Source organism: Aethalodelphis obliquidens, unplaced genomic scaffold (genome assembly GCF_003676395.1).
Source record: "Aethalodelphis obliquidens isolate GAN/ISIS:26980383/991018 unplaced genomic scaffold, ASM367639v1 scaffold39, whole genome shotgun sequence".
Lineage (NCBI taxonomy): Eukaryota > Metazoa > Chordata > Mammalia > Artiodactyla > Delphinidae > Aethalodelphis > Aethalodelphis obliquidens.
Genome location: NW_020837983.1, coordinates 8,527,895 through 8,555,040, shown reverse-complemented (window position 1 = coordinate 8,555,040; position 27,146 = coordinate 8,527,895). Strand labels below are relative to the sequence as shown.

General features: G+C 41.2%; 1 protein-coding gene and 1 pseudogene across 2 annotated transcripts in view; one reads left to right on the top strand and one right to left on the bottom strand.

Annotated features, from left to right (window-relative positions):
* Nucleotides 1-892: 892 nt before the first annotated feature.
* LOC113633364 (EF-hand domain-containing protein D1 pseudogene) lies at nucleotides 893-3,360 on the bottom strand (annotated as a pseudogene).
* A 2,541-nt stretch (nucleotides 3,361-5,901) lies between these two features.
* NIPAL2 (NIPA like domain containing 2) overlaps nucleotides 5,902-27,146 on the top strand; it is a 74,368-nt gene continuing 53,123 nt past the window's right edge. Inside the window, exons 1-3 of one of the 2 annotated variants that reach the window (XM_027131490.1) lie at nucleotides 5,902-6,278; nucleotides 25,840-25,908; nucleotides 26,939-27,110. In XM_027131490.1, the coding sequence (XP_026987291.1) occupies nucleotides 6,144-6,278; nucleotides 25,840-25,908; nucleotides 26,939-27,110 (376 nt within the window). In that variant the 5' untranslated portion in view covers nucleotides 5,902-6,143. The remainder of the gene's footprint in view (nucleotides 6,279-25,839; nucleotides 25,909-26,938; nucleotides 27,111-27,146) is intronic. The other variant, XM_027131489.1, reaches the window with a different exon arrangement.

Here is a 27,146-nt window from a genome sequence, read left to right as displayed (position 1 = left end):
ATGAATTAGGAAACTGAATCTCAGAGAATTTGTCCAAAGCCATGTAGGTGATAAAGAGCAGAAGACTGAACTTAAATCTAGGTCTATGGACCTTGAAATTTTGGAAACTCTGACCACAAAACCATGCTTTTATTCCTGAATTAGTCTTTTGTATTAGTTATAAAATATATAATAGTACAAAAGTTATGCCATATTACACATAAATTCATATCTTTAAGAATAATAATACAATGAATGCCCATGTAGTCCATTGCCCAGTTTAGGAAATAGAACTTTGCCAATACCATTGAACCACTATCCAAATTTTGTGCTTATCATTCCCTTGCTTTTCTTTAGATTTTCTCACGTATGGATGTCCTCAAACAATGTATTGTATTCCAACATATAAATGTATCAAAGTTCATTTGTCCACTACTCCTGTTGATGGATGCTCGAGCTGTTTCCAGGTTTGTTTGTTTGTTTGTTTACTTGTTTTTACAAAGAGTGCCGTTATCCTTGTACAATTCTGCTATCCACATACAGAAGTTTCTCTGGGATATATTCATAAGAGTGAAATTCATATGTGCACCTTCATCTTTACCAAACAATGTCAGACTATTTCCAATGTCTATAGCATCAGCAATGAATAGTAGTTTCTGATGCTACACATCTTTACCAACATTTGGTGGTACAAAAAGATGTTTTCTTTTTGTAGAGACAGCAGTTAAAAAACAGAAGAAATCGGGCTTCCCTGGTGGCGCAGTGGTTGAGAGTCCGCCTGCCGAGGCAGGGGACACGGGTTCGTGCCCCGGGTCCGGGAAGATCCCACGTGCCGCGGAGCGGCTGGGCCCGTGAGCCATGGCCGCTGAGCCTGCGCGTCCGGAGCCTGTGCTCCGCAACAGGAGAGGCCACAACAGTGAGAGGCCCGCGTACCGCAAAAAAAAAAAAAAAAAGAAAAAAAGAGAAGAAATAAATACGATGTTAGAAATTATTTTATAAAATACAACAAACCCCTGATATTTGTGAGAAATCCCAAGAACTCATAACATATAAAAATTTATGCTGAAAAACAGCTTCACCTCAGCACCTTAGAGCAGATGTTGGAAACTGGCTAGATGGTGAAGAGGGTCATGACTTTTGGGATTTTGGAAGGCTCTGGATTTGTCACTTGGGAATGTCAGGGGTCTACTGTAATATAATTTGCATGTAGTCAGAGTTAATGGGAATTCTTCTACTCATTAATATTACTTATAATCATTCTTACAGTTAAGTAGCACAGTATTTAGGGGTAGGAAAAAAAGGCTGAAGTGGGAAGAAGAATGAAAAGGATAGATCTAGGGGGAATGCTAAGAGGACAGGAGAAAGGTGACAGGAAGGAACAGAATATCCTATCTTTTCACTATTTCGTGTCATCTCAGCAGCATGCCCTTCCTCCTATTGGAGAGGGGACAGGCAGTGGTTGAGCCTGGCCTGGCTTAAACCTCAGCGTCATCAAAGGACAGAAGATGCAAAAGCACCTGGCAGGATCAGGCTAAGAATGAGAACAGGGAAGTTGGATGGGAAACAAAGGAGAGAGGGGCATGACAGGAAGAGTCACAGAAAAGGATTACGCAAGAAAATGGGCAACATTAACATCATAGGCCTCCAGGGACTATCTCCTCTGAGAACCACCAAAGAAGTATCTGTGCAAATTAACACAGCAGACCACTCTTTGATGTGGAAGGGGAAAGATAAAAGGAAGAAGTAAAGGTTGCCAAGTAGAGGCACATTCCGGCTACGGAGAAGGACAAAGGAAGGCGAGCAGGAGAGGGACTTGAGGGGGGCAGTTGGACCCTCTGGGAGGGGCTCCCAAATGAAGGCGAGAGCCGCCCCCCCGCCACCCCGATGAGGTTAAGGAGTTTGCACTGGGTGGTGGTTGTGGAGGCTTGTTGGGGCAAAGGTTCAGCAGGGGCGAGGGTGCCCGGCCAGCTCTCCCCGGGGCATCTGTGAGGCACAGCTGTGGACACAGGTCCAGCTCAGCCCAACTATGTACTGAAAGTGGCCTTGAGTTCCCGGAAGGCTGCCTGGTGGAGCTTCCTCTTGTCTTCTGCCCGCTTCCACTCATCTTGCTCTTTTAGCTCCGCTTCAGACTTACTGGCAGAGGACAAGGCTTGGACCTTGGCTTCAAAGAAGTCCTTGGCACCTTTGACGCCCTCCAGGGCAACATCGATCTCAGAAAGCTTCGCCAGTGCCATCAGCCCACTGTCCTCCCGTAGTTCCCCTGCTGCGGCCTTGTGGAATATTAGCAGGAACTCACGGAAGCTGAGTTTGCCATCAAAGTCCTCGTGCACCTCCTTGATCATTCTCTTCAGGCCCAGGTGGGTCTGGGGGCCCCCAGCTTCTCCATCACCAGCTTCAGCTCCATCAGGTCGATGAAGCCATCCCTTCCGGCATTGTACAGTTTGAACATGCTCTCCAGGTCCTTGATGAGGTGGTGGCTGAACTCCGGGAACTCGGAGTAGAGGTGGAAGACCTTGCAGCGGCGGGGTCGCGCCGCGCCCTCGTTGACGTCCAGCCGTCGGTTCAGCTGTGCGCTCAGCTCGGCGTGGGCTCTGGCCGTGGGCGCCCAGGCAGACGCCGGCGGCTGGGGCTCGGGGACTGGGGCGGCTCGGGGCGCAGGCTGGAGCCTGCCGTCCACCTCCTCCCACTTCAGTCACTGCTGCAGCTTGCTCGCTAGCTCCTCGCTGGCCATGGCCACGGTGGATGCGGGGACGCGGGGACTGGGCAGACAGCGCGCTCTTCGCCAACTAGCGACTCTGTGACGCTTCCAAAAGTTCTTAATTTTATTGTAATTGTATGTGTCAGTCTTTTCCTCTGTGGTTTGCATTTTTTCTGTTTGCTTAAGGAATCCTTCTCTATCCTAAGGTCATAAATAGTAAACACCATTTACTGAGTACTATCTGTGTTTCAGTACTCTTAATTCCCTTTCATGGATGATGAATGTAAGACACAGAGAAATTAAGCAATTTGATCAATATCACGCAGTAAATAGGCAGTGGACTCAGGATTTGAACCCAGACCATCTGCCTTTAGCATTTGCACTTTAAAGACTGTTTATACTTCCAGTTGTAGAGATCATCTGGTTAGTCTAAAAGATTTAGAGTTTTACCTTTCTCATTAAAGTATTTAATCTGAAGTTGGCTTTTGTATATGATGTAAGATACCTGAATTAATCTTTAATAACTACTTTATCCCCTTAGACATTCATCATTAGTGAAACTAGTGTTGACTGATTCATGCTAAAGATGAATTTAAAATAAAAACTAGGGACTTCCCTGGTGGGCCAGTGGTTAAGAGTTCGCCTTCCAATGCAGGGGGTGCTGGGAGCTAAGATCCCACATGACTCGGGGCCACAAAACATAAAACAGAAGCAATATTGTAGCAAAGTCAATAAAGACTTAAAAAAAAAAAACATAATTCTCAACTTAAAAAAAAAAACAACACCTATTTCGTGGAGACTGCAAGAGAGTGATCCCAAGCAAAATGTAACCCTGCTCTCGAAGTTCGCAGTGAAGTTGAGCTTCAAATGATGTGCCCCAGAATAGAATTCTTTGAATTAACTGAGGAAGGCAGACCTCCACCGTTCCAGAGTTGAGGGCAGAAGATTGATCAAAGGCTTTGGGCATCTTGTAAAGTGAACAGAATATCCCCTGAAGAAACCCTGCAAAAGGCAGAGGCCATCACAATGCCCGGAACAGCCTCCAGCTCTGCCTACACTGCTGGGACCAAAATAGCTCACACGGCCTTCCTGCCGCCTCCTTGTGAACTGTGTGGGAAGGAACACTGGTCACGAATTCTTTGTTTCAACTACCCGCACACGCTACGACAGTCACAGCAACAGCAGCGACACCTTGGAATCTGGAGAATAGCACATCACAGGCTAGACATCATACCTATTCTGCACCGAGTGCCATCTTCCTCCAAAATTAAAGGTTTTTAAACAAATGCCAAGAAACTGAAAATGATTTTTAATTTAAAAATAAAATGGGAATGAGCTGAATGTGGGCCAGATCATAAAGGGTCTCATATTGACAGACTTAAGAAGTGTGAACTTCACTGCGTCAGTGAGCAGCTTTGGAAGTCTTTTAAACAGGAAAGTAGGGGGCTTCCCTGGTGGCGCAGTGGTTGAGAGTCCGCCTGCCGATGCAGGGGACACGGGTTCGTGCCCCGGGCCGGGAAGATCCCACGTGCCGCGAAGCAGCTAAGCCCGTGAGCCATGGCCGCTGAGCCTGCGCGTCCGGAGCAGTGAGAGGCCCACATACCGCAAAAAATAAATAAAAGAACAGGAAAGTAACACAAACCGTTTATTATTTTGCTCATTACAGACTGTATGACTGGTTACAATATGGGTGATAGAATACCCTAAAGACTGGCTGTGACAAGCTCTGCCGGTGGTGCCCTCCTACCCCAGCCTGGTTTTTCCCTGCCGGCAGAGCTCGCCTCCCACTCCGAAGGCTGGAAATGCCTGACAATCACTTTCCCAGCCTCCCTGGCAGGTAGAATATGGGCATGTGACCCAGTCCTGGCTAATGGGACCTGGTGGGAGAGGTTGCTAAGGGGATTCTGGAAAAGGTTTCCCTCTCTAATAAAAAGATGCGTAAGAAGAAAAGCCCCGCTTCTTTTCTAAATATGATCGTGTTTGCATGTAATGCCTGGAGCTGCCACCGCGAATAGGGACACGGCCAATACCTCAGAGATGGCAGAGCAGAAAGATGGAGGTGATGACGTCATAGAACGACACAGAGCCACCTTCCCTTTGGAGGTAACAGATGCTTATTGTTCAAGCCACTTTTACTTGGATATTCTGTTCCTTGTACCCTACACCATCTCAAGGAAAGAAGCATTAATAAAGCCTCCAATATACAATGTAATATAATGTTACAGAAAATATTAAAAATAGACAGTTTTTCCTTCAGATACTTATTTGAAATAAATGAGCCATAAAATTGGAAATAGCTACCATATTAACTGTTCACTGAACATTTGGGGTGCTCCAGCAAGAAACTATACAATCTCGGAGATGTCTTATTTTTTCTCTATCTGAAATGATTTTTTTCTCATTTTCTTCTCTCATTTGCACATTTCCCTAAGAACATTTCTCGCTGTTCCCCGGTAGGCAGCAATTCTCTCTTCTTGAAGGTCTCTGTTTCATGAAGTCATGGCAGTCATAGCACATTATTTAAGAAGAAGCTCAGCATCCTGCGAACAAAGAACTGCAAGTTCCAGGGCTTCAGGCAACAATACAGAATCACAGAGTGCTCAAGGTGAGAGGTACTTAACATCATCTGTAGTAACGCAGTAGAATTTGAATACAGATAAAACCAGAACATCTGGTTAGAGTTCCTTAAGACCATTAACAATTATCTCCCAACCTAAATTCTTATATGCAGTGGCTGGCAACTTTTCAGCATGTCCTTCTGGTTCCATCAGAAGGAAACCCCATCCAATCCCCAAAACACGTCAGGGTCCTCCAGCTACCACTGGAGAGTCCTTCTTTCATTCTAGGAATATTTGCTAAGGCTCTATCAAGTGTTGGCACTGAGATTTAATCTCTCCGATCTTTATTCTCATGTCGCTTACAATATTTTCCGGGAACTCGGCACTTTTCCATATGCGAACCATTTTAAAAATACAAGTGAGAAACACTGCATCTGAGATAGAGCTGGATTGCCAGGTACAGGCGGAGTGAAGGTGGCTGCTTTGGGTTCGCCAATGTCTCCTTTCACACCTATTCACTTCGATAAGTGTTGACTCCGCGCCGCTGGGGCTGGAAGGGCTTTGGCCCCGACAGGTGCGGACCCGGCGCGCAGAGGGGCGCGGCTCTTCTCCCTCTTCGGGCCCATGAGGCCTCTGCTCGCCCGTGCCCGGCGGCGGGACGATGCGGAGCGAGCCGAGACGCCCCGGGAGGCCGCAGAGCGCGGGGCTCCTCCGGGAACCTGGCGCCGCGCGGGGGCGGGAGCCAGGTGGCCCAGGCGCGCCCGCCTCGCCCGGGCACCGAGCAGGAAGTGGCTGCGGCGCGGCCCGGGCGCGGCCTCCGCAGGGCGCGCCTCCTTCGTGGCGCCGTGCTGAGCGGCCGGGCCGGGAGGAGGCGGGAGCCCAAGTCCCAGCGCGGGGAGCGAGAGCTAATGGCGGCGCCTGCGCCCAGGGGCCCCGGAGCCGCCGCCTCGGCCGCCCTGGACGAGCTGTCCCGGAACCTCACGTACGGGGCGCTGGGCGCCGGCAATGGCTCCCTGTCGGGCGCTTGGTACCGCCGGAACCAGGTAAGGGCCGGCCGCCCCGCCGCCTGGTGGGGACCGGGGTGGTGCCGCGGCGCCTCCGGCTCCTCGGCCGCTCTCCCGCCGACTCTCAGAAGGACACCGCGCTGTCCAAGTGGGGCAGAGCTGACATGATGTTACCACACATTGACTTCACTGCCCCTCGTTTGGGAGAGCGGGAAGCCCTGGTCTGCCTCTCCTGGGCATCGATCCCTGGGAGCGGGTTGCACAGGTCTGCGGTCATGGGCCTCTGGGGCCCCAACCATCCCGCCTCTCCGGCCTGAATCCGCCTTCTTCTCCCGGAATGATTCTAGGAGTGCGGGGCGAATCTCCTCCACCCATATCCGCCCCCCCACCCGCCAGGATCATTTTACAGTTCGAAAAAAATAAGTGACACTCTGTTCCCCGAATCAGAGAACTCGTTAAGGGCCGCCAAATGTCACCTCTGTGCGGATGCTCTGAGCGTGTGCGTGTGTGTGAGTCCCCAGTGTGTCAGCACAGCTCTTCCATTGCGGCGAGAGGATCGCTGGTGCTCTCAGCTTGCGATTGCCAGACTCCTTTTTCACCGGCCCTTTGGGGAAACGTCGAGAGCCTCAACAACGTGCATGTACGCTGGAAATACACGTTTAACAGAATCAAAAAGGATTAGGGCTGCCCATTTATTTGGGGCTTGGTTTAAGATCAGAAAAAAGGCCCTTCCTCTAGCCGTATTTCTGTTCTTTCTAGTGGGTGCAAGTGATCTTGATATGGTCGATTCCAAGCTTCCTTCTGTTTTCATATGGGTGTTGCTTTGTTCTTGTTCTTTAACAAATCAATGGTTCTTTTTATTTTACAACAATATAATTATAAAATATTTGTTGCTGTTGTTCTACATCAGGGATTTTACCAATAATCAAAGGCCTAGAAGCCTTTTATGCTTGAAAAGTGTTTCGAATGTTAGTTTCTGAAATGTTAAAATTTTGTTTTCAAAACCAACACGGAAGATAATTTACTTATATAAAGACAAAACAAGCATGTTCACGTTATTAGTATTCAACAGAGGAGACAGTATCACTCTGAGTCTGTTTTACCACAAAACATACTAAAATAGGAAAAATGGGGGCACAGAGCCTATTGGATTCCATTTCTCCTTGCTTCCACCCACAGGAGTTACAAAGACAAGAATTGCTTTTTATGGGAAGTTCTCTGAGCATATCTGTTACACTATGCTTATGCTAGCATATGTTATAAAGCATATTATAATATGCTTATGCTAGAAGCACTCCCAATAAAAGTTTAAGAATGATATTTTGTCTTTTGGTAAAGGAATTAAAGAGTAAATGTGACCTACCATGGCATCATCCAAAACAGGAGAAAACATTGTTTGCAGAGTGGAAACCCCTGCAGTCATTAGTTTTCTTTAATGTTTCCTGGAATTCAAGATCATCTTGGCTCTCTGACACCAAACACAGCTTATCACGTGACATAAATGTGAGAATTTAACTTTATGTTTGCAAGGCTTAACTTGCCTTTGACAATATAGAATTGTACAGGTTAGAAAGGGTGTATCCAGGATATGCTAATTGAAACTACCCAGCTGACACCCAAGCATAGCTAGTTTGAGGTAAGACTATATCAGCTTTTCCCATTATTATGCAAACTTAGACTATCTTATAAGATTATGGTATTTTATCCTTTCAGCGACTGCATTTGTTTTTAAGCAAAAGTAAAAATTGATTTTTAAAAATTCATTCAGCAAACATTTTATTGAGTGCCTCTAGTGCTGGGCAGGCCAGTAGAAATAAAATGGAATCTAATTTTTGGACACTAAGTGAATACAGATGGCTGAAAATGGGAGTGGCTCCAGGAAAACAAAATAAGAGATGAAAGTTTAGGACTCGAAACTAACTTTGATTGCTGGATAGCCAGGATTTAATAAGTTTTATCACTACTGAAATGTTTGAATAGTGTCTATTCACTGATAGCCCAGCTTTCTGTGTCTTTCCAAGAGACAACCATGAGATCTGATAAATTAACCTTACTCACAGAAAAAGACCGACTTCCCTGAAACACATTCAGGTGACAGATGAATATTTAACAGTGCCCGCTTAGAATCAGTGTCGTCTAAGGCAAAGATGTGAGTGCTTCTAGAGGAAGAAATCCCAAAACAAGTAGGAAGTAGAAGTTCAGTGGGGAAAATGTTTTAGGGAATCAGGGAAGTGAGGCCTTTGCTCCATCTGCAACTCTTAGGAGTCTACCCATACAAGTATAGATGCAATAAAGTTCTACAAAGGTATTTTCTTTATGTTTCATCCACAAGTTTTCAGTATAAAAAATAATGTTTCTAAGATGGTTACTGAGCTCCGTGCTTTGTACAGATCACTGTGGGATATTCAACATAGTCTTTAGACTCAACACCTTCCTTCCTTCCTAATGTTATTAGGTGCTTGGGGAAACGAGCTATGTGGGTAACTGTGAAACAAGGCAGTATGTTTTAAGTGTCGTGTGAAGAATATAAAGTCCTTTGGGAATTCAGAGCAAGGTGGGTTTTAGCAGGGGCCATCAAGGATGTTTTGTGGAGAGGTAGTATTTGAGCTGGACACCTAAAGACAGAGTTTCATTGATGGGAGTCACAGGTGGAAAGCATTCCAAGAAAGGGAAAACTCGGGAGACCAAGGAGCAGCCCACGCTGTCTGAGCAGGTGCCCTTCTGAACATTTTTGTACCTAGAGTAGAAGTCAGTGGCCCTTCTGGTTGCAGTGGAAAACTGATACTGACTGGAAGGTGGAAATACAGTTTCGGGTCTTAGATATTGTCATGGATTGCCATGAAGGACAACAGGTAAAGAAGTTTGGACTAAATCTGGTAGACAGTGGGGAGCCATTGAAGGTTTTTCAAAGAGGGAGTAAAAGGATCAAAGCAAATTAAAGACATTTAAATTAGGGTCAGGGACTTCCATGGTGGCTCGGTGGTTAAGAATCCACCTGCCAGTGAAGGGGGCATGGGTTTGAGCCCTGGTCCGGGAAGATCCCACATGCCACGGAGCAACTGAGCCCGTGCGCCACAACTGCTGAGCCGGTGTTCTAGAGCCCGTGAGCCACAACTACTGGAGCCCACGCACCTAGAGCCCGTGCTCCGCCCCCACTCGCCACAACTAGAGAAAGCCCACGTGCAGCAACGAAGACCCAACGCAGCCAAAAGAAAAAAAACGAACACACAAATTAGGGCTAGCAGGATGCAGAGGCCTCTAACTGGCTAGCTATGGACCGAATCCAGCCCGTAGATGTATCTTGTGTCAAACTGCAGAGAGGTTTAGAAAATGTTTAATACGTTGCCAGTGTTTAAAAACGAGTAGATTATATATAAGGTTTCAAGTTTCCATGAACTGTTTAAATATTAGAAGTGCTAGCAACTTGGCCCTCTTTCGCACGTGATAACCGTGAGGGGGAGTTCACTGTTTAGAACAACTGTGCTCCCCACTTAGGCCCCTCTCTTTGCTCTCATCTCTTTTACCTACTCGCCTTGTAGGCACTTAATTTGCAACCAGCGTTAGAGGCTGTTGTCTAGTTTCTGCTGTCCACTAGCAGAGTTCACGTGGGCGTCACACTGGGCTTCAGTTTTCCTTACTGGTAAAATTAGGCTTAGAATAGAAGATCCCCAGACTCTTTCATGCTATCTGGTTGAATAAATAAGTGCCAATCCGGCAAGGCTGTAGAGGGAATGGACAGGAAAGGATGAACGTGGGAATATTGTGAAAGAGGGGTTTTGTGGCTGTTTCTTTAAGTTTATCCATGTTGCTAAATATCTAAATTCACAAAGACACTGTCAGAAAGGTTTATTCTGCATAGGGTGAAATGAAAAATTTAGATTTTTTTAATGTCCTTTATTTGAACTTTTGATGTTCAATGGCTTGAATTTTTAAAGTCAACATATTTAGAGGAAAATTGATACAACTTGGCAGGGAAGAGGCGAATCGAAGAGACATTTGTTACGCATTTACTATGTGACACTTTATAGCTATTATCTCATTGGAGCCCCGAACAACCTCGTAAGGTACATATTATCCTCACTGTTCATGTAAGGAAACTTGTGTTAAATAACTTGCCCCCGGATCTTACAGCAAGTAGATTTAACTGCAAAGCTATTTTTATTCCATGCCTGAAGGCCATTGCTTAGAAACTAAGGCTTGAAAAGAACGTGGTAGGAGAAAATGAATATGGCTTGTCTCACTGTACTAAAGAAAAATCACATTGAGTTTTATATTGCCCTTTTATTGATTTTGCTTTGCTACCGTTTATCTCCTTTCTGCTGGTCGCTGCATCTGATTGCCTCTTAGAGAAAGCAAAGTGCCAAAACTTACAAATAACCAAAGGGCCAGGTAGAGGTTGCTGGTCCTTTCCATTTCCTTCCCAAGAAAAATCCCTTTTTTGTTTTGTTTATACTTACTGACCTTTCTTTCTTTTTCTTTTTTTTTTTTTTTTTTGCCATCCTTATGTATCCAACATGGCATTTTCCCTTTACTACATTTTCTTCGAGATATATGTATAAGGCAGCAAAAAGAAGGAAGGAAGAAAATGATTACCTCAAAGCAACTGTATCAAAGCTTTTTTAATCATTATCATCATCATCATCCCATGGTCCTTATTAGAGGAACAGACTCTTAATGCTGTTGTGAATTTGTCACACCACGTGTTTGCCTTTAAATCTACCTGATATCCTCTTTACGGCTTGATGTATATGAACCAGCTATAATATTTGCATTAATGCAATCAGCTAAGTTCAGGCTGTGGGAAACTTCAGTTTACAGGTTTCTGTGGCTCGGTTTCTTCAAAAATCATTTTTACAAGGGAAAAAAAAAAGGAGAGCAAGGATAGAGGGAGAACCTGTAGATTAAAATACACCTAAAAGACCTATTAGGAAAAAAGACAGCCATCGTTCACAGTGTTTAGGGATGCACACTTGGGTCATAAAACTATAGAGAAAAGCAAGGAAGTGATTGCTATGGAGTCAGGCCAGTGTTTCCTTGGGGAAGGGAGAGGATGGGATGGGATGAGGCAAAGGGAGGTCTTTGGGTGGGCGCCCAATTTCTGTTTCTTGATCTGGTTGCTGTTATGAGGGTATTGGCCTTATAATAATTCATTTTAGTAAATTGTTCATCTATATCCTTTTCTTTACAGTTGCCTGTATCTATTATATTCTACAATTTTAAGATGTTAAAAAATATTAGGATTGCTATGACTGTTCAACTTGCATGTTTTACCCAGATGGTGTGGGAAGTGGTATGCCATATTCATTTTGTTTCCTTAGGAGAATTTTTTAAACAATTTCTTTTTAAAATGTTGGTGATTGTTCAAAGTGGCATTTGAGAGTTTACCATGGAAAGGATGACATTCCCCTAAGCTATCCTTTTTGTTCAAGGATAGTGTGGTCTAAAAAGCTCAGCTTCTTTGCTAGGTGCGTTGGCAATTTTCTTAATTTCTCCAAATCTTGTCTTTCTCTATTGAAATGGTAATAACACTACATACCTTATAAAGTTGATGTAGGAATAAAATAAGATAATGTATATCAAATAGTTCCAGACACATAGAAAGCACTCAGTAAACACTAGCTATTATTAGAAGTATTACAGTCAACCTATATTATAGGAAATGTCATAAAATACATATTTCTAATAATTAATAATTATTGTACTTAACTCATTATAAATGGAAATAAGAGAAATCATGTCAGTTATGTGATGTAATTCTGTTTTCTTTAATCTAAAACCACTGATTTCTCTACATCCACTGCCTTCCTCACTCCCTTTGATGTTTGCCTCCCCTTCACTCTCCAAACATATTCACATTACAGAACACTTCCTGATTGCAGTAATTTCCTAATTGGAACACTTGTTATCTTGAAGTACTAAGGTGAAGATTCCTCCCATGTCTGATGCCACTTTCCAGAATTCAGGGATGGGGTGGATGGGTATGTAGCCCTGGGAACAGCTGACAGGTTTTGGTGGCAGTAGTGTGATGATGTCTTCAGACATTGACTATAGTTTAACCACCCAAGCAGGACCAGCACCCCAGCTTGGGAACGCTCATGCCGTGTTAGCGTTAAGACTTAAATGCTATTTATTTTAGCTTGAGTGTTTTTTGTTTTCCGAAGGTCCAACATTCCTCTATTCAGTTTACATCTTTTCTAACCTACCCAACGTGTTCCGTCCAACAGAATTACATTTTACATAAAGTCAGAGCTCTTGGCCGGTCTGTCCTGATCCACCAGAGTGTCCTACTTGCCTGGAGGCTGGCAGATAACACTCCACTTCCCCTCCACATAATTCTCAGCATGTACCTACCTGTACATTTGCTTCACCTTGTCACTTGCCTGGTCCTTGGTCACTCCCAGCACGGTCTCCTGTCATCTTTGGCACCCATCGGGAGACACGGAGTAAATACAGGCTCGTGTAAACACAGGCTAGCAGATGTTTAGTCATGAGCTCCACACCACCAAATATTGCGTTTGTCCTGGCGTGACTCCTTCAGAGACCCACCCTGGCCACGGCAGGTCGTCTTGAGGCCTGCCAACAGCCCCAGCTCTTGTTTCCTAAGCCACCCCCTCATCTTCTCGGCACCTCTCAAATTTTCTCCTTTCAGTAACTTGGACCCCTGGCCTGACTTCTTTAGCTTGCAACGGGAGTCCATCTCTCTTCTGGCTTTTGAACTTGGCTTCCCTACCAAGAATGCTTTGTAAGTTAAGAGGCTTTGGTTTTCGAGTCCCAGGAAACCTAACATTAACTGGCTTAAGTAATAGAGGAAATTAATCAGTCTGGATGACGTGGAAGGCTGGAAGAACTCTGGGTCCACACCAGCCATGTCAGCATTGCTGGTACGTCATTCAAGCTTGAGGAGAATCCCGTGAATTCTGGGGGGTCTTTATTTCTTCTTCAGCCTTTGGACTTGCAGGGCTCTGGTTGTTCTGGGGCTGTTTGGGAGACAGCAGCACTATGTTCCCTCTTGTCACAGCCCACATCAATCTTGATCAGCTAATTGACAATGAGGGCCCAAAATGCAACCAACATTCCACTCAATAAAAATCACAAGCAGAGGGTCCTTCTCAACAGAACAGTGTTGGGTAGTGATATCAAACAAATCGGAAAACATGGACTGCGTCCTCAAACCGTAGCCATACATATGCGTGTGATATACGTAAATTATATCACGTGTACATTATACAACGTACAATGTGTATGTGTGAAAGTGAGCTAGAGAGACTGCTTCTGAAATACTTGAAAAACAACATTTGAAGGGCTGGTGTGAAGCTACCCTTGCTTATATAATCTGATGGATTGCTTCCATTGTGCTTCCAGGACTAACATAGTACAGTTATGTAATTGTAAATAAAGAGAGCCAAAGCAGAAGAGGAAATAGTGTGATGTACCTTTGGATATGGCCGCCTGAGTCACAGCAGTGGAGAAATGAGTGATTGTTTGTGAGCAAGGTACGAGCAGACCTCATGTTACAAGCAGCTGCCACAGCCGTAAAATAGAGAATAATTCTGAGTTCCATGTGCAGCATTTTATTAGTCTTTTGAGCTATACTTGCAGACCCAAATCACAGTCACCATCAATGAGTCCTAGGGGTATCATATGTGGGATGATCATAAAGTATGTTGGAACCTGCCTGCTGGACCAGTGGGATGCGAGAATTTTGCCAGGAATGGGGGAAATTATCTTGGCTCTGAGGACCGACCCTTTAGAGGCAATGAAGAGTCCAAGTCACAAGGTCCCAGAGGAGAAAATTTGAACTTGATTCCTGCCTTGATGTCAGAAAGATCTGATCTGGTGGGTGGCCCGGCAGGTCAGTGAGTGGCAATGTCATGATCCCTCCCCCATATCGAGGCACAAACTCACCCAGTGGCTGGGGCCTGACATAGACACTAGAGTTCAGTCTCCAGGAGGATGGAGCTGGCAAAATACGGCCAGAGTGCAAGGCAGGCATTGCTCTCAAAACGGACATGTACTCTTGAAACCTAAGCAGGTGTTGGGGAAAGAGCTGTCATTCAGTGAGGTCCCAAGTTTCCAACTTTAGGGTAGGAAGCCTCTCGCAAACCCTGGGCTGGCCCTGCGAGAGGCAGCCTGCAATCCTGCTTCTTTGGAAACAGAAGATGACAGATTTTTAAAATTATTTTTATGAATATGTTCTTGAAAAATTTGAAAGTAAGGGGACCTCATCTGGATGCAAACAATCGCATTCTTTGTGTTCAGCATGTCTGTCCTTGTTTCAAAGATTCGCCTTTCCAATGTTAAACGGGGTTGATTTGTTTTGTAATAGAACCAAGTTTAAGATTTCCTTAAGTGATATCACACCTTCCTTAACTATTGTTGCTCTCCTTTTAACCAAGTGTTAAAAGCCCCCAAAGGATGTCTTATTAAATTTTTCCCATAAATTTGCTCTGCTGCAACTTAAATTTCTCAAAAGCAAAAAAACATGGTGGCTTCTTAGTAAGCTTAGTAAGGCTTATCCTTAATGGAATTCGGTTTTTTAAAATAATGAATGTACGGTTATGTAAGTAAATGTGTTCCCGAGTAAAAGACAAAATGTAATAGTGCTTAATTGTATGGAAAGGCAATATGTTGGGCTTTTCTGCCTAGGTTTTAAGGTTGATTAAAAATTGGCATGGGACAGCTTGTAGAATAGCAACGATATACTGTGGTATGTAACCCTGACCTGTTCTGTTGGCTCTAAATCACCAGATTTGGATCCAGTGTCATGAGAGTTTCTCAGGATAGAAAGGCAATAACCGTATAACATACAAAAACCAAGATAACAAATTAAAACTCTGTTCCTGACTGAAAATTTTTCTTTCTTCTTTTTCACGTATGGGATTATAGTTTTAACTTAGCTTGGGTTAGTATTGCAGACAACGTAATTATCTACAAGGGCAAAGGAGATTAGTGGTAAGAATAGTCCAACCCATTCAGTAATCTAAAAAGCATTTCATATTTCAGGTTGCCTCCAATGTTTGCTGCGATGAATATGAATATTGTTCCTCTATGGCCCTGTTGTAATTAACTCTCCACATTTCCCCTACTTCTTCTCCGAGATCCCGAAGTGTCTCCTAATTGGTTTTCCTATTCCCTGTCTTGCTCCCTCCTAGTCCATCCTCCACACTGTAGCCAGGATGAGTCTTATAAGAGTCACGGCTGGACCTAACATTCTCTGGTTTAGAGTCCTGCATGTTATAGCACCACCAGCAGATCCATGGCACGAAAAGCCTCCTGCCTGCCTCTCCAGTCCAGCTGTACTGGAGTCGTGCAGATGTGATTAAAGTTAAAGATCTTGAGGTGGGATGATTATCCTGGATTATCTGGATGGACCCTAAATGCCGTCACATGTATCTTTTTATAAGAGGGAGACCCAGGGAGATTTCATATGGAAGAGGAAGGCAATGTGGCCACAGAGACAGAGATTAGAGTGATAGAACCATAATCCAAGGATATGTCAGCAGCCGCCAGAAACTGGGGGAGGCAAGGAATGGATTCTCCCTTAAAGCCTCTAGAGAGAGTGTGTCCCTGCCATTTTTTTTTCTTTAATCCTTGAAATAAAAATTTTAATGACTGAAATTAATAACTAAACAGATTAGGTAAACAGTAAATTGGAAACAGCGAAAGAGCTTTATATCACAGTATAGGCAAACAAGTTCCAGTCTGTGCACCTGTATGCAAAATGTTATTTTAAAATAAGCCTTCTAGAAAAAAATGTAGGAAGTTTTCTCATGACCTTTTAACCCAGATATAAAGGGTACCACACATAAAGTTAAGGATCAATAAGTTTAATTCATCAATAGAGTATATTTAAGTCCATTTATTACTTAAAAGTTTCTATGAAAAAAGAGGCAAGACAGAGTGAGAAAAGTTGTACGGAATGCATATATTCAAAAAGAAATCATATTGGGGATAAAGTACTCTTACACATCAAGTACAAAAAGACTGCCACCATCAATTAAAAATTGGACAGTCTGGAAAAACATTTAATGAAACAAGAGAGCCAAGTGGTTTATAAGATTATCTGAAGGTTCAACATCATTGGTCATTATAAAAATGGAAATTTAAACCATAATGAGATGTGAGGTTCTCTAGAATAGCTAAACTTAAAAAAAATTACAATACCAAGACACCAAGTGTTGGAGGGGGAGAGAGGCACCTGGAAATGTTATTTACTTCTATATAACATTTTGGAAAAATCTTTGTGAGTAATTATAAAACCCAGACATATGCATACCCTATGAACTAGCAACTGAACTTCTTGGTATGTGGCCCTGCCATCTTGATTTCACCCCAGTGAAATTGATTTGGGGCTTCTGGGCTCCAGAACGGTGAGAGAATAAATTTCTGTGGTTTTAAGCCACCAGGTTTGTGTTAATTCGTTACAGCAGTCACAGGAAGCTAACATACTCTCCAACCTAGGCAGATTTGTACTTTGTCCCTTCTGTTCCCATGGGTTCTATAGAACATACCTCTATTATAGATGTCACAGGTGGTAGTCTCTTATTGGTCGCTCTTTCTACCTCTTCTGAGCTTATCGAGGATACTCTGCATCCTTAGTTCCTGAAATAGGACCTAATATTTAGCAGTTACTAAACAAATACCAAATGGGTGCATGACTGAGTGACTAGCTTCTGGTGTGGGCTTCGAGTTGTCTGTCTCCCATATCTGCCATCTTCTCTCTGATCACTTCCATTTTATGTCCTTTTCCTCCACCTTGTGTGTTTTTCCCAAGCAGTGTCTACCTGTGGTTTTAAGCTGTGCAGTGGTTTTATTTTTCTACTTAATCTCTTTCCTTGGTTCAGCCAACTTCCTTTTTATTTCTTGCTTTTATTTCTTTCCCTGTTATCATCTCCTCTTTTAACTCTTTTTCAATGAATCCATATTCTCTTTAATTTCATTGAGTCTATAAAGCAGAATTTTTTAACTTCTTACTTTGAACATTTTCCAACCTATAGATAATTAAGAAGAATAATACAGTAAACACCATATGTCCTTCACGTGGAGATTCACCAGTTGTTAACATTGTGAAATATTTGATTGTTCTCTCTCTCTCTCTCCCTCTGTTTTTTATTTTATATTGTCATGTATCATTTGAAAGTAAGTTGCACGTATTATGAGTCTTCACTCCTAGAAACTTAAGGATGTATCGCCAAGATTTTGGATGTCCTCCTATCCCCTCCCAACTTTCTGGAAGTAGATTTGTGTCTACCTGTTTACTAGGTGCAAATAAAAAACAACCCCAGCTCATTCCTAAGAGTTTCCTGTGAGATGAAGTGACCTGAATGTTCATTTCTCAGGTATATCATTCCCTTTCAGGTTCAGGCTGTTAAGATCATTCCTGCAGTGATTAGTTGACCTAAATCACTTAACCTATGGTATTTCTGGTATTCGAAACTGGATCGCTCACGTCCATGTTCAGGGATATTTTACTGCCTGGAACAGGAGGTAGCATTATTCTAGTTGTGAGTTGAATATGACTATTACAGTGTTCAAGACTAGCTCTGGGGCTTCCCTGGTGGCGCAGTGGTTGAGAGTCCGCCTGCCGATGCAGGGCACATGGGTTCGTGCCCCGGTCTGGGAAGATCCCACGTGCCGCGGAGCGGCTGGGCCCGTGAGCCATGGCCGCTGAGCCTGCGCGTCCGGAGCCTGTGCTCCACAACTGGACAGGCCACAGCAGTGAGAGGCCCGCGTACAGAAAAAAAAAAAAAAAAAAAAAGACTAGCTCTGAATCTATGGTTCTTTTGGTTCTTTTGTACTAGCTCCACTGGGTCTGATTCCAGATTTATGTTTTGAAGGCAGAGCCAGGAATATGGTTGAGTTCAAAGCCAGAACTGGGATAGACTATGACCAATTCCACACATCCCTGTTATCATACCCCATTGCCATCTGGCCAAACTGCCCCACCCATGGATTATAGGTCAATGACTTTATGTGAAATGTCTAAAGAACATTCTGGCACCAAAAAGTAGGAGATAAGATTGTTATTCCAAATAAAACAAAAACATCCTTAGTACTCATCAGTACTGATATTTTGAACCTCATTCTCCATAAATTGTTTGCTGTGGCTCCTACCATCTATTTGTCAAGCCATCCTGGAAAAGCCAGAAATTGAGCTACAGTACTGACAGGAGTGAGCATGGCAAAAATAAAGGCCATCTTTCTGTGTCTCTGGTCTGTACTTCTAGCTGCATTGTTAAGGTGTGGAGCAACCTTTCCTTCTAACTATTATCTTTGCTTTATTTTATTTGCACTGAGAAAAAGAAACAGATCCTGCTAATTCTAAAACTGTGGTAAATTGGCATTGACTAGCCAGATGGTTACCTATTGCAGTCTGTGAAGAAATGGTGATTCAGACATGAGCTGGGTGCCTTGGGGCCAGAATCTGCCTGGTATCTATCTAGCTGTGTGACTTTGCACAAGTCACTCTCCTTCTCTGGCCCTCTGTTCTCTTTCCTGACCACCAGTCTCCAGATCAACAGGGAGGGGAGAAAAGAGGGCGGGAGAGAGAGAAGCTCTGAGTTTCCACTAATTCTAATATGCTAGAAATCAGATAACACTCTGAATAAAGTAATGAAGTAAACGAGATGTCTTTAATTTAAATGGCAAGTTTATAAGGGCTGCTCACTGTACGCAAATGACACTTCTGATTGCAGGTGAGGATTTTGTAGTCATTAAAGCACATTTACCAGAGCCTCTAACTGGAAACAGCATTTAGTAATGCTTGCCTCAAGTCACTCTATGTCCTTGAAGGTAATTAAACCACCTTTTTAAAGAAACATTGCAAATTTGAACCTTCCCTTCCCAACAATTAGGGGCATTAATGAGGATTTACTGAATTACTACTCTTTACAGGTATGTGTCAAATGAATTTAATGATCATGCAATTAACCTTGAATAATTAGGTAAATTTTCAGAAGAACGAACAATAAGGTATACCAGTTTATAATGTGTACTGGCATACTTCCAAGATATTGCACGTTCAGTTCCAGACCACCGCAATAAAGCAAGTATCACAACAAAGTGAGTCACATGAAATTTTTGGTTTCCCAGTGCATGTAAAAGTTATATTTACACCTACAGTAGTCTGTTAAATGTGCAATTGTATTGCATATTGCATCATGTCTAAAAAAAACAAGGTATATTGATTAAAAAACACTTTATTGCTAAGAAATGCTAACCATCATCTGAGCCTTCAATGTGTCGTAATCTTTTTGCAATAGTACCATCAAAGATCACTGATAACAGATCACCGTAACAAATACTGTGATAATGAAAAAGTTTGAAATATTGCAAGAATTACCAAAATGTGACACAGAGACACAAAGTGAGCAAATGCTGTTGGAAAAATGACGCTGATAGACTTGCTTGATGCAGGGTTGCCACAAACCTTCAATTTGTATAAAATGCAGTATCTGCAAGGTGCAATAAAGTGAAGCACAATAAAATGAGGTATGTCCCTATTAGCAGGAAACTGTTCCTGACACCTGCTTTATACTATATATTTCTGTTTTTTAGTATATATGAATTCACTAGATTTTAAAAGTCAGGGGCTTCCCTGGTGGCACAGTAGTTAAGAATCTGCCTGCCAATGCAGGGGACACGGATTCGAGCCCTGGTCCGGGAAGATCCCACATGCCGCAGAGCATCTAAGCCTGCGCCACAACTACTGAGCCTGTGCTCTAGAGCCCACGAGCCACAACTACTGAGCCCGCGTGCTGCAACTACTGAAGCCTACACGCCTAGAGCCCGGGCTCTGCAACAAGAGAAGCCACTGCAATGAAGAGTAGCCCCGGCTCGCCGCAACTAGAGAAAGCCCACACGCAGCAACGAAGACCCAACGCATCAAAAAAACCAAAAGTCAACAGGCAGCTTTCTTTTATTTATTTATTTTTGGCTGTGTTGGGTCTTCGTTGCTGCGTGCGGGCTTTCTCTAGTTGCGGCAAGCGGGGGCTACTCTTCATTGCGGTGCATGGACTTCTCATTGCAGTGGCTTCTCTTGTTGTGGAGCATGGGCTCTGGGCTCACAGGCTTCAGTAGTTGTAGCAGGCGGGCTCAGTAGTTGTGGCTCATAGGCTGTAGAGCACAGGCTGAGTAGTTGTGGCACATAGACCTAGTTGCTCTGCGGTATGTGGGATCTTCCCAGACCAGGGCTTGAACCCGTGTCCCTTGCATTGGCAGGCAGAATCTTAACAACTGCGCCACCAGGGAAGTCCCAGCAGACAGCTTTCTATTGCACACTAGTGGACACTTAATTGTTGAAATCTGAATTCTGGGACAAGCTTGTTCTCTCACGAAACTGAGTGTTTGCTGTATTCAAACCCCAGTTGATTATAAAATACTGTTTGACATCTTCCTAGGGCCAAAGGTCAAAATTTACTATTTCTAGACAGTGTATAATCAATCTGAGACTATTTCAGTTCAAATAGCATTTAATAAACAACTTCTCTGTGCCAAAGACCTCTACTAGTCATTTGGGTTACATAGATGAGTTGATAAGTCATAGCTCTGCCCTCAAGGAGTTTATAGTCTAGAGGGGAAATGCACTTGTAAAACACATAATTATAGTACAGTTTAATATAGGTACTGATAGGCATGTATAAAGACTCAATTCAAAAGGAGGCCAGAAAAGCTAAACTTGAAGATAGATCTGAGGAAATTATCCATAACTCAGTACAAAGAGAGAGAGTTGGAAAATATGAGAGCTATTTTAGGAAACAAGAATTAAAAAGTCCAACATACTTGTAAGAGGAGTTCCATGTGGAGAGAATAGAGAGAACCATAGATGTTGGATTGTAGTTGTGTAAGATGTTAACATCAAGGGGAGGACTGGGGGAAGAGTTCATGGACCTACCTGGACATTTCTTTGCAACCTACTGTGAGTCCATAATTATTTCAAAATTAAAAACATTTAACAGTAATTACTGAAAGACTATAAATAAGATGTGTAACTTCCTAGCCAGAAGAGTAGGGGAAAGAAAAGAATAAAGAAAACTCAATCGTTTCAACAGGATTCAGGAAAAGAGAAATTAGAAAGCAAAGAAAAAGCAAGATAACTACAAACACAAAAAATATAGAAATAAAGGAAAATATATTTACAATCACAATAAACAAAATGGACTAACCTCCCCATCTGACAGAAAGTCTCAGGATTTTTTTTTTAATCTAGTTATTTTCTATATATAAGAGACTTGACTAAAATATGATGCAGAAATGTTAAAGTGATGTGGAAAGTAGCAAATATCAAAAGAAAGCAGCTACAGTAATATCAGCTAAAATAGATTTTAAAGAAAAAACCTAATGATAAAAGGAACAATTACTGGGGGGGGGGTGATGAATTGGGAGATTGGGGTTGACATGTGTACACTGATGTGTATAAAATGGATGACTAATAAGCAAAAAATAAATAAATAAAAAATAAACATAAGTAAATAAATAAATAAAAATAAAATTAAAAAAAAGGAACAATTAGCTGGGAAGATAAAACAATCCTGATCCTGTATACACCTAGGACTATAGTCTTAAAATATATAAATACATGTTTGAGTAGATTTTTAACATACCTCCCTAGGCAATTGATAGACAAAGCAATACAAAATTTAGTAAGAATATCAAAGATTTGAACAATGACTTAATGGAGATAGATAGATGAATGGATAGATAGCTAGGAAGGATGTATAAAATGTATTAACTCAACTTTTAAATACTTTATTTTCAAACATACATGGAACACTTATAAACTTGACCCTACACCAGCAGGTCACAAAACAAATTCCAATTTACACTGTATAATAGGTCAAAAGCAAATGTTAATATACACACAGTGTATTTTCTGCCCACGACTCAGTAAAATTAGAAATTAGTAATAAAGTGATAATTGACACCTCATTCATTTAGAAATATTAAAAAACACAGCTCTGAATAATATAAGGCTCAGATAAAAATGATGAGATAATCAGAAAATATTTAGAACTAAATACCAATGAAAACTGTACATGCCAAAACTATGCAGGCAGCTGAAACAGGGTGTACTTAGGGGGAAATGTAAAGCCCTATCTGCATGATAGAAAGAAACAGAAAAAGCTAATGAGTTAAGAGTCCAAATGAAGAAGATGAAAAAAAGAAAAACTGAGTAAACAAAATAGATAATAAAAATAAATCGAGGAAAGAAAGAAATATATTTGTATCAACTTCAGAAAAAAAAGTCACTTATCTCTGGGAGGAAGAAGAGACTGAAATAGAGCTAGTTACATTTGTAACATTTTATTTCTTTGGGCAAAAAAAAAGATGTAAATGCTTTGTGTTTTTAAAATTATTTTTGTATAACAACTTATTGAAATATAATTCACATATCATATAATCCACTCATTTAAATTGTACAGTTCACTGAGTTGTACAATCATTACCTCCAGCATTTAGCTGTCATATGAACAATACTGGTATGTAAATTTGTGTACAAGCTTTTGTGTGGATATATGTTTTCATTTCTCTTGGATATATACCTCAGCATGGAATTGCTGAGTCAAATGGAAATTCCATGCTTAACTTTTTGAAGAACTTCCAGACTGTTTTCCAAAGTGGTTGCACCATTATATATTTCCATGAGCAGTGTTAGAGGGTTCTGATTTATCTACATCCTTACTAACACTTCTTATTATCTGACTTTTTGATTATAACTATATTATTTGGTATGAAGTGGTATATCACTGTGGTTTTGATTTGCAATCCCTGATGACTAGTGATGTTGAACATCTTTTCAATGTACTTGTTAGCCATTTGTCTTCTTTGGAGAAAGGTCTATTCAGATCCTTTGCCCATTTTTAATTGAGTCATTTGTCTTTTTATTATTGTGTTGTAAGTGTTCTTTATATAGTCTAGGTATAAGTCCCTTGCCAGATATATGATTTCCAAATATTTTCTCCCATTTTGTGGATTATCTTTTCACTTTCCTTGATAGTGTCCTTTGAAACAGAAAGTTTTTTAGTATTGATGAGGTCCAATTATTTTTTCTTTGTTGCTTATGCTTTTGATGTCTTATCTATGGGAATCCATGGCCAAATCCAAGGTCACAAAGATTTACCCTTATGTTTTCTTCTGAGAACTTTATAGTTTGGGCTCCTACATTTAGGTCTTTTGGTTAATTTTGAGTTAATTTTTGTATATGTTATGAGATCAGCAGCTGTACCATTTTACATCCCCACCAACAATGAACTAGGGTTTCAATTTCTCCACATCCTTACCAACACTTGTTATTTTCTGTTGTTTTTTTTTAAATTGTAGCTCTCCTACTGGGTTTGAAGTGGTAGCTTATTGTGGTTTTGATTTGCATTTCCCTAATGATTAGTGCTATTGAGCATCTTTTCATGTGCCTATTGGCCATTTATATATCTTCTTTGAAGAAAAGTCTATTTGAGTTCTTTGACCATTTTTCAGTTGCATTGTTTATTTTTTTGTTGTTGAGTTGTAGGGATTCTTTATATATTCTATATATCAATCTTTATCAGATATATGATTTGCAAATATTTTCCGCCATTGTGTGGGTTGCCTTTCACTCTGCTAATAGTGTCCTTTGGTGCACAAGAGATTTTAATCTTGATAAAGTCCAGCTTATCTATTTTTTCTTCTGTTGCCTGTGCTTTCCGTGTCATATCCAAGAAATCATTGCGAAATCCTGCTAACCAATTTCTAAACACTTGGCCTGGTGGTGTTTAAACTACTCAGTGAATCATTTAAAGAATTTCGAAGTAACTTATTTCTATTCAACAATTTACTTTTATAATTATAGAAGATTTTCATAATTATCCATTCAATCCCAAACTTCTTCTGGATTTTTATTTTCCTGATTACTGCCAAATGCAGTCAGTCAATTGTAAATCGAAAGCATGGAAATAGCACATTATATTATGATACAATTGTTCCCCATGAGGAATAGTGATCAAAATTAGTGCCAACTGCTTTTATTAGGAAAAGAAAATTCTTAACTGATTAAAGGCCATGGATATTATATGTCAACTATTAAATGGGTTTTCAACTTTTCTGCTTCATTTTTTAGAAATACTGAATTTCACTTCAGCACATATAATGAAGTTCTAAAACTTCAAAGACATTTTGCATTCTGAAAAGGGTTCCTTGTGGTTGTAATGTTCATTTGAAATTCAAATAACTCCTTGGAATTTGAAGCTAGCTAGAAGTTATGTACTGGAGAAGAAGAAGGGGGAAGAGCCCTTCTATCATTGCTAATTTTTACTGCTAGAAGATATTACATCTTTGTACCTAGATAGGAGCAGAATATGCATCTCTTGAAGTCATCAAATAATACATATGCTATCTATAGTGAAGATCTTGGGCAATGTGTCAGAACTAATTTTTTAACCTCTGTAGTTCTTGTTTTAAACCACTCTATGCTTTCTAAAGCAAGTATTTTTTTAAGCCCCTCATTTTTTTTTAAGTCTCTACATTTTATAGTAGATGATGTAGAAGACCCAATGGAAGTCTTAGACATGATTCCCTTCCCTCAGAGAATTTGCCATCTCTTTATAGAGCCTAATGATACACCTGACAATATAAAAGAAGAAATAAGGGATGTTCACCATTTAGAGTCTGAGAAAAAAAGATGGGCTGTGGTGTCTGAGAAGGTCGTAAGGAGGTAGAGCTCCGATGGCCAGGAGGGTGAGGTCTGATTGAAATGGGCTGAGGGAAGAAGATACTCTGTCTGAGTGAGAGGAATGACATGAGAAAAAGTATGACATCTGACTGGAGAAGTCAGGAGCCAGGTACCCAAGGTAGAAGGAGCACCTTAAAGTGTGCTGTGGACAATTGGATGGGTCAGGTTGAGGACCAATTATGGGGAGCTGGTACAGTAGTTTTGTATTTAATATAGTTGTCTGTAGAGAGACATTGTGGGTTCTTGACCAGCAGAGTGGCGGGAAAATTTAGTCTGTCTCCAGTGAGGTTCATAGCAGTTTAGAGATAAAGGGATTTGGGGAAACACCTTATCCAACATCCCCTGTTTACTGAGGCCGGGGAGCTGAAATAACTTACTCAGTGTTGCCCATTAGAAAATAGCAGATCTGAATCTCAGGTTCATCATTTAACCCCAGAACCAATGATCTCTCCTTCATACCACTGTCTTCCAGAATATCTTAAGAGAAAGAAAAGAGGGAGAACAGAAATAATTATATAGTCCATACTTGAGGCAATGAGCACCCCAATCAGAGAGGTTGCTGAGGAAATTGGCAGACAGGATAAATAGAAGCATCTTAGTGGGAAAAAGTCAGAACCTGATGACTGTTTATTTTAGTGAATGAAGCACATATCTAGAGAATTCAGTAAAGGACTGAACTAGTTATAAAAAATAATATTTGACTAAAGTGAAAAATTAATCCTAATACAACCATTATTCATATTCCAAGTGACCCTGGCAAATGGGTGCTAAGTAAATATTTGCTGAATGAATGAACAAATGAATGAATGTATCAACTTAAATTTTCATAGTTTTTTTGGTAAATATCTTACACGTGCTATTTAAAGTACCATTTAAAGAAAACATTTTCTTTTATAGATTCACCTTTTTGGAGTTTTGCTGGCCATTTTAGGAAACTTGGTAATCAGCGTTTCCCTAAATATTCAGGTAAGAAGAAGCTTATTTTCCTAACTCTGTAGTTTGATCCAGGGACACATTATGACTTCAGTGAGCCTCAGGCACTTTTGCCTTCTTGGACTTCCTCCTCCATTAAAGAAAGTATATCTTATGACCTCATTGATATAAAGACAAATATAATCCAGGCTAGATTGTGTCCATCTTTTTTCTTCTGATTTTAAGAGAAGTTAAATGTTTTGTGAGCCTCTTAATAGTATTGTGCACCCCAGACCAGGCGCCTGTGAATTTGTATCACACTTAAAAAGATGTTCATATCTTGCAATAACCCAAGATTTATTTTAATATTCTACATTTTCTTATAGTACTTTTATTATTTTCTAAATAATTTCTGAAATTTTAAAAAAAATTTAAAGAAAAATTTTAAAGTAATCTAGAATTGTACATACTTCTTAACGAAGTAAATTCAGTTATCATAAAATCAATAGGGAAATAGAGCTTTATTTAATGGCCAGTTTTTCAGGAATTCATACATTTCCAATACAAAGAAATACTGAAACCAGATCTAAATGAGTTCCCCCATCCCTCTGCTACCAGAGCTTTCTGCCCTGTTATGTTTATTGTGGTAGCAACTTCGACTCATAGATTTGAATCCCTTTTCCAAAGGTGTTTCTTTAGTAACTTATTATCTTTATTTCAGCATTTGAATTTTTTTGACAATCTAAAAGAAGTATTTTGGTGTGGTGGACTAAAAAGTCACTTAACTCCTTAACACACACTCCATCTTTAGAGAGTAACAGTGATAACAATGATATTTACTTCACAGAGTTGTTATGAGAATTAAGCAATATTTGAGAAGGCCCTTTAAACTATAAAATGCTATATCAGTATGATTCACTTCTGTTAATATGTTTGGAACAAACAGAAAACCATAATAATTGCTCTATAGTAATCTGCAAATAAATTTAAAAGCCATGAAGCAATTTTATAGGACCAAAGATTTCAAGGCCAAGTTTTGTTTGGGTGGAAATATTTTCTTATTTACATCGTGATGTACTTCCAGAAATATTCGCATCTTCAGTTGGCACACCAAGAACACCCAAGGCCACACTTCAAGAGCGTGCTGTGGTGGAGCGGCATCATACTGATGGCTGTGGGAGAGACAGGAAACTTTGCAGCCTATGGATTTGCCCCCATTACTCTCATTGCTCCATTAGGCTGTATGTCTGTTACAGGTGAGCCATTTTTCTGTGTTTTGACCAATAGAAATT